At 37.0% G+C, this 7,954-nt stretch overlaps 3 protein-coding genes across 3 annotated transcripts in view; 2 read left to right on the top strand and 1 right to left on the bottom strand.

Moving 5' to 3' along the window:
* Nucleotides 1-7,954, bottom strand: part of LOC141405572 (uncharacterized) — a 396,796-nt gene that overhangs the window by 388,009 nt on the left and 833 nt on the right. The window lies entirely within an intron of this gene.
* LOC141405023 (uncharacterized) lies at nt 3,612-5,152 on the top strand. Its single transcript, XM_073988972.1, has 4 exons — nt 3,612-3,739; nt 3,827-3,925; nt 3,996-4,561; nt 4,631-5,152. The coding sequence occupies exons 2-4, from the start codon at nt 3,845-3,847 to the stop codon at nt 4,902-4,904; spliced, it is 921 nt and encodes a 306-aa protein (XP_073845073.1). The 5' UTR covers nt 3,612-3,739; nt 3,827-3,844; the 3' UTR covers nt 4,905-5,152.
* Nucleotides 7,277-7,829, top strand: Tom7 (Translocase of outer membrane 7). Its single transcript, XM_073990775.1, has 2 exons — nt 7,277-7,494; nt 7,599-7,829. Exons 1-2 carry the CDS (start codon nt 7,395-7,397, stop codon nt 7,661-7,663), a joined length of 165 nt encoding a protein of 54 aa, XP_073846876.1. The 5' UTR covers nt 7,277-7,394; the 3' UTR covers nt 7,664-7,829.

Raw genomic sequence — 7,954 nt, 5'->3', positions numbered from 1 at the left:
TGTAGTTGGGCCAAGCGATCTTCGATCTATAGAAGACCTTAAGAGGTCTCCCTCGGATTATAAAAGAGGTCAAAATTTTACTTTGGTTTATAGAAGACTTCAAGAGGTTTTCTTCTGCGTCAGAGGTCTCCTTCTGTCTACAGAAGACCTTCAATAGATATTTTTCGATCGATAGAAGATCACAAGATTTCTATTTTTATGTATAGTAGACCTCAAGATGTTTTCTTCTGTCTATTTACGATCTCAAGAGGTCATTTCTGGTCTATAGGAGACCTCAGGGGGTTTTCTGCGGTTAATAGAAAACGGCAAGAGGTCTTCTTTATTCTATTGGAAACATCAAGAGATATTCTTGCTTCACAGGAGACCTCAAGGCGTTTCGATTTTATACCCTCAGAATTTATGCTAACTAGGGTATATACACTTCCAAACGGGCAAAATGTGCCTCATCGAAATAATGGTTTTAGACCCCAAGTATGTTTGGACGAAATGTGTTTGCAGTCGATTTAGCGACGTCCGCCTGTCTGTCTGGCTGGTGCGCACGATAACTCTCGATCGGATGAACCAAGTATTGGTCCAAAATTTGGCTTTCGCAATATTTTGTCCAAACTTTAAGTTCGAAGATGGGTTATATCGGTCCACTCCTTCCGGTACCTCCCCCACAAAAGTTCGAAAATGTTCGGAAAATTTGTGTGCACGATAACTCTTGAAGGGAGTAACCGATTTGATCCAAAGTTTGCACATCGTGAAATTTCTACCAAACTTAGGTAAGGTTCCAATATGGACTTAATCGGTCCACGCCTTCGGGTACCTCCAACACAAAATTTCGGAAAAGTTCAGTTTAGGACCTGCTCTCGAATCGTTTTGATTTTTGTTGTAGCATCTTGTATTCACGGCCCCCCATACGACGTTACAAGTTTCATCAGGGGCAAAACCCTGAGAAAATAGCCTGAAAGATTAAAAAACCCCATGACACCGTGTTGGAGCGCAAGATAACTCTCGAACGGGTCAGTCGATTCGATCCATAATATTTGATCTGCCTTCATAATATTTTGTTCAAACTTAGTTTAAGTTCGAAGATAAGCCATATCTGCTCACTCCTTCAGGTACCTCCCCCACAAAAGTTCAAAAATGTTTGGAAAAATTGTGAGCACGATAACTCTTGAAGGGATGGACCGATTTGGTACATCTTTTACGCATCCTAATATATCTGCCAGATATAGATCAGGTTTGAATATGGACTATATTTGCCCATTCCTTCGGGTACCTCCCACACAAAATTTCGGATAAGTTCACACTAAGACCTGCTCATATTTTGTCCAAACTTAGTTTAACTTCTAAAATGGCCCATATCGGTCCTCTCCTTAGGATACCTCCCCCACAAAAGTTTAGGGTCTGTTCGGAGATCCTTTGGAAATTTATACCGATGATGTACAGCCATATAATGTTTTCCGTGGACAAGTCCATGGTTCCTGGCATACCGGTCCAACAGGTGTACGATTACCCACTGAAATGACTAGTGGGCGCGATATCTATCGAAAAGATATGAATCTCAAAATAAGATCCACTTCCGTATTGCACTATGTCGGTCCATTCCCTCCTCCCCAAAACTTAGGAACTTTAATCCTAATCCATATTTTTGTCGGCAAGTTCAACTGTCCAAAAAGTGCCACAAAATTCTGAAAAGACTCTAAATACATTCGATCTGTCCGTAGATGGAAGATCTTCACATAGGCTGAGGGTATATCTCTGTCTGCAAAGCCGACTGATACTTTACTTCTTCTTTAGTAGGCCTCAAAAGATTTTCTATGTTTTCTAGAAAACCTAAAGGGGTCTTCTGCGGTCTATAGAAGATCTCATCAACAGCAGATATCAAGATGTTTTCTTTTGTCTATTGAAGATCTCAAGAAGTCATTCCAGGTTTATAAAAGATCTAATGTGGCCTTATTCGGTCTATAGTAGACTCCAAGAGGTCTTCTTAATTCTATTGGAGACATCCAGAGATCTTCTTGATTTACAGGGTCTTCCTTTTTCTATAGTAGGCCACAAGAGGTCCTCTTTGGTTTATAAAAAACCTCAAGAAATCTTCTGTGGTTGGTAGAAAACCTCAAGAGGTCTTCACCGGTCTACAGAAGACCGAAAGAGGTCTACATCGGTTTATAAAAACTTCAAAGACCTCAAAATGTCGTCTTCATCTATACTCGTAGAAGATCGAAGATTCGAATTTCAAATGGAATTCTCAAATTACAAGTGAAATGTTTCGAATTTCAAATGAAAGAAAACCAAACAAAGGAGCAAAACAATCTATAAACAAAATATGAAGCAACGTTTAAAAAATGGCCCTAAACATGCAAAAATAGATTGCTAAGAACAATTCCCTAAATAATCATATGTTTTGAGCGAGTGTGGAAGATTGTTAAGTATTCGAGGAACTCTAACCAATAATGATCTTTCCAAAAGCGCTGTCATCCGTGGCAATATTAGCTGTAAATTTCAAGTAGATCTCCCAAAAGAAAACATACAACGGTTACAGGAACCTACAACTTAAATATTTTATAAAAACAATACACATTTGGTTGCTGTTAAAAAATCTTAAAAATATATCGACACCTCCAAATAATAGTATGCTAAGTCTAAAAAGTGAGTTTTGCAGGAGAAGCTCTCAAAGTGTGGAAATTTTTTTGAACTTCAGTACTATGCTAAGTCAATATTTGTTTATAACTTCTGTTCGGATTGACCGATCATTACCAAAATTTGACAGAATTTAAGTTAAAGGACGTTCGTTACCTCCAAATAATAGTTTGCTAATTCTGAACAGTGAGTTTTGCAGGACAAGCTCTAAAAGTTTGGACATTTCTTTGACCTTCTGTACTATGCTAAGTAAATATTTTTTTATAACTTCTGTTCGGATTGTCCGATTATTACCAAAATTTGACAGAATTTAAGTTAAAGGACGTTAAATATAAAAATGTAAAGAACTTGAAAACATGCTAAGTCGACTTAGCATACTATTGTTTGGAGGCGTCGATATGTTCAAAATCCTATTTGGTTGCTCCTAAAAAGCTTTGCAAAATACTGTTTTGTTTCTCTCGAAAGACTGGAAATTATTAACGTTTTCTCTCATCACAATAGACTTTAAAGAATCTACCTTTAACGACCTGTTTGTCCTAAAACCATATACAAATTCAAGTTTATTTATTATTCACTTTGGTGTCCCCACAAAAGCCTTCAACATTCAATTTGATTTCTGTTTTATTTTGCAGGGTTAACCTTCTTAATGAGGATTTATGTATTTGACGTATACGCAAAGGGATTGACATATCAGGCCCAGTGGGTTTGTTAAATCCCGTTATATATAAACGTGCTATTATGGGTACTTTACACGATATGTTTTTAACATATGGGTTGTCACTTTTTAAATACAAAATGTATATGTAAACTGACAACCCATATGTAAAAATCATATCGTGTAAAGTACCCATTAAAGTCCTTAAATTCCTTAAATTTCTGTTCTACTTCCAAAAATCACGTTTACGTTACGTCTACCACACCACTTCTACGTGTTACACTAATCGCAGGCAGTGGTTGATTTCTGTTATGCTGGCAATGCCATTGCCATTTGTTGTCACCATATGACTTTTATTCATTCCTATCCATCAACCCTTGCGAGACGAAATTTGCTGTTTTCCACTGGTCCTGTTAAGATACCCCACATCTTTTGGAGCCATCTTTCCAAACACAGGTATTTGCAATACAAACAAAACAATACAATCATTGCATATGGAATTATGATGATAATATGGAATTTGTTTTGCTTATACAACTTTAGAGGGCGAAGACAACAATAATGGCAACAACGGAGGAATACGAGGAGACGGTGCCAATGAATGGCGTGGTGTCAATGTACACTTGTAAACGTTGCAACAAGGTGGGTATAGGGATGATTTATTCAATCCATATCAACAAATTAAAATCCACTTCTCATTCTTTCATTATAGATATTCCCCTGCAAGCGGGATCAACTTTTACACAAGAAGGAAGTTCATTCGCAAACCAAGTCTTCGTACGAATGCAAAATGTGTCAGAAATATTTTTGCAATAGCGGCAATTTGGAACGACACATGAAGGTACACAACGATGTGCGTCCGTTTGTGTGTCGCATTTGTGGGAAGGCCTTTGCCCAGTCTGTGAATTTAAATCGCCACTATTCCGTGCACAACGGCGAACGACCATATCAGTGTTCATTTTGTACAAAATCATTTACCCAGCAATCCAATATGCAGCGCCATCAGCTAACCCATACGGGAGAGAAACCATTCCGTTGCAAACGTTGCGGACGTTACTTTTCGCAACGGGTTAATCTTAAGAAACATATTATGGGTCATTTGAACACAAAGCCATATTCCTGTCGGATTTGTGAGAAATCATTCATACAATTGGGCAATTTCAAGAAGCACTTGCACTCACACGTCAAGGAAGGTCTAGAGATTGATATGAAGACAATTATTGAAGAGGCCCAGGCCATAGCAAAACAAAGTCTAGAAATGGCAGACGAACAGCCAGTGTAAGTAGTTGCACTATCGAAGGAAAGTTAATTAAAATAATTGTTTTTCATTTTTATAAAATTTTATAGAGGTTTTGAATGTGCCGTATGCCGTTCGGTATTTAACAATTTCACCGATTTCGAAATGCACGAAGGTGAATGCAATGATAATGCCCAATCAGCTTTGGAGCAGAAATTCACCCCAGAACAAATCCACGAAGTAATTGTCGAAGAAACCGAAGAGCATGTCGATGATCATATGCTACCCATTGAGACTGGTGCAAGCTTGGGAACATATGCTCCATTGAAATTTAGTGTTTCCCAATTGGATACTCATGAAATTATCATTGAGACCAGTCGATAAATAACAAAAAACAAAAGTAAACAAACAATCACACACACACACAGAGACATACAAATATGTATGTTCCATATGCATATGTCGGTCGTATGTATAAGAACAGGTTTGGGAGCCAAGCCAAAGAGGCGCGCAAAATATCCATTTTTGCCGTCTTTGTAATTTTTTTTTTCTTGTTTAGTTCAAATAATTTTAAAAATTAAAGTAATAATTCAATGAATAAAATATAATTGAAGAAATATTCGAAAATAAAATTATGAGATATTCTTTGGATGAAGCACACCGTAGATGTGGAAAATGGGGGATGTTGAGTGGATGAGGAAACTTTTTGTTATTCGATTAAGACATTTTTTCTATAGGAAAAGTGTTTTATCATTGGACGAAGTCCGGCTATTTAGGGAAAATTTTATGATTTTAAACAGAAATTGTTCCAGTTCCCTAGTTTTGCACCTGCCCATAGCGGAAAGTCATAAATCCCCGTACTTATGTTATCATTATCCGTTCAAAAATAGCGAAGTTACATACAAACGAATTTTCGGAATTTCATAGGCCCATATCTCTGGAAATATCGACTTCCGCAATAAATGTTATATTTGTGATCAGGGTGACGAGACCTATCTTCGAAAAAATTGGTCTCAATCCGAGCTTAATGAAAACATTCAACTTGCTCCCATGATTTTTAGAAAACAAAAAAAAAAAATAATTGGAGAAGATCAAAAATCTCTGGGCCGTCTAAAAAAAGTGGTCTTCTGTTTGGAGACACTCTGGTCATATGTGAGAAGTCCTTTTTGTTTTCTGTGAGAGAAAGTCCATATTTACCGGTGTCGGTGAGAGAGGGTGTTGAGAGACAAAGGCTTTCCATATTCCTCGCCTCTAGCTCTGCTCCAGAACTAAAAAGTTTTTACAATTTTTACCACTTTTACACATTTTGCGTTCCCGTACACAAAATTTATATGAAAATCGTTTACGACTTTGGAACAAGTATCGTTTAGGGGCACTTCTTGGATCGGTCCAACATTTTTACCATAGGCAGCCCTTGGGACCCTGATCCCAACGATATATAATTTTCCGGGGGGAAGTCCACACTTCTAGAGATATGGGTCTTGACATTTCAGAAATTTCGTACTTTAACACCTTAAGGTTGTTTATGGGCACCTCTCGGATCGGGCTAAAATTTTTACAGTAGATAGCCCTTGGCACCCTAAATACAACGATATATAGCCCTCCGGGGGAAGTTCATACTTCCAAAAGTGGGCTACGCGATCAAAACTTTCTTTAGAATTGAAAGTTTCCTAAGTAACCGGCTTTGAAACAATTTGAATACTCTACCAGTAGTGGGATTCTCTATCTCATTTTTTGATTCACCGACAATTGTCGCTAAAATTTAAATGCTTATAATTTCCGTAATTACCGATGTTTTTCGGAAAGTTAGCGAGGAATAAAAAGCAGTCGTAAAGTTCTACCGATAGCAGCAGTGTTGTCAACTTTTATTTGAACATTTCATTCATAATTTTCCGTTTTAATTTTACCGAATTTTGTCGGTAACTCAAAAAATGTGTTAGAGAATCGCACTGCAGCTGGCGGAAAAAAATCTGAAAAATTTTTAAATTGTAAGTTTTTCTAAGTAGCCGGCTTTCGGCCGGGGATTTCAGAATTTCTTCTATGGACAGGAGCCAATTTAGGGCACGGGAATAACATTTTTTTTAATTTAAATTTTTTTCTTACTTTAACAAGGGAAATTTCGGAACTTCAGAGGCCCATATCTCGGGAAGTATGGACTTCCCCCAACAAACTTTATATTTCTGTAATCAGGACGTTAAGATCTACCTGTGGTAAACATTTTAGATTTTTCCGCCAGCTGGTAGAGTATTCAAATTATGTCCCGGCTTTGACCAGCAGTTTAATACATTCTCCTGTAAACAGGTGTAAAAATAGGTCGCGTGCATAAAAGTACTCTCCATAAGCTTTAAAACGATACCCATATTGCCTACGTTAGAATTGTAAAATGTCAAGACCTATATCTTGGGAAGTATGGACTTCCCCCGGAAAATTATATATCGTTGTATTCAGGATGCCAAGGGCTATCTACTGTAAATATTTCAGCCCGATCTGAGAGGTGCCCCTAAACGACATTTAAGCCACGAACAGGCCATCTGTCTTCATCAAGCTGACAATTGCAGAAAGGAAAATTGCCTAATGTAAATAAAGTTTTCTAGATATCTGGTCTTTTTTTTTTCTTTGTAATTTTTCCAATTTATCTTCCCCTACAATATTTACAGTCGTCTAAACATTATTGTATGACACCTCCCTAAAACAACTAGTCTGGCAACTCTCTGTAATATAAAAACAAACTGCAACCAACTTCACACGTTCACTCTCTTTCTCTCTGCCCCTCAAAAAACAGCTGTTTTTCATGTGCTGTTGTGAAAAATCAAAGTGTCAATACACATTTCAGTTGTTTCTTTAATTTGACAAGAAAAAATTAATAAAAACATAATGGCATTATCTGAAGGAGTTAAAGAACGTTTGGAAGTTGTCTATGAAATTGCCAAAACAACCTTCCATTGGGGTTTCGTGCCGATGGTGTTATATTTGGGTATGTTTGGGAGACGCGACTCCAAAACTTTATGAACTTTGTTGAGGCTGTTATGTAGTCGTCGTGAATGAAAACTAATTGGATTTTCACTATCTTCATTTTAGGTTTCAAAAAGGGAGCTGAACCCGGAATGCCACCTTTGTCTTTGATGAGTTTGCTGTGGCAATAATCGAGATTAGCAGCATTTGCATAGTAATAGTTTTAATGATTTCCCCCTTCGGCCAGAGGAGGGGAGCTTAATATTGTGGGGGTCAATTACCGGGTAATATTCAATGTTCGCCAGCAATGTAGAACAGCATTTGCTTTTAATAAATAAAACAATTGTTAAAAACTAATTTTTTTGACAAGTTCTTGTTTCTTGGAATTATATTTTGTTGGGGGCTATGCTTTTATATATATATATATATATATATATATATATATATATATATTTATATTATATTATTATATTTTTATATAT

This window comes from Musca autumnalis, unplaced genomic scaffold (genome assembly GCF_047663935.1).
Source record: "Musca autumnalis isolate F117 unplaced genomic scaffold, ASM4766393v1 scaffold_5, whole genome shotgun sequence".
NCBI lineage: Eukaryota > Metazoa > Arthropoda > Insecta > Diptera > Muscidae > Musca > Musca autumnalis.
The sequence above is the reverse complement of the archived record's forward strand: the minus strand, read 5'-3'. Positions and strand labels throughout refer to the sequence as shown.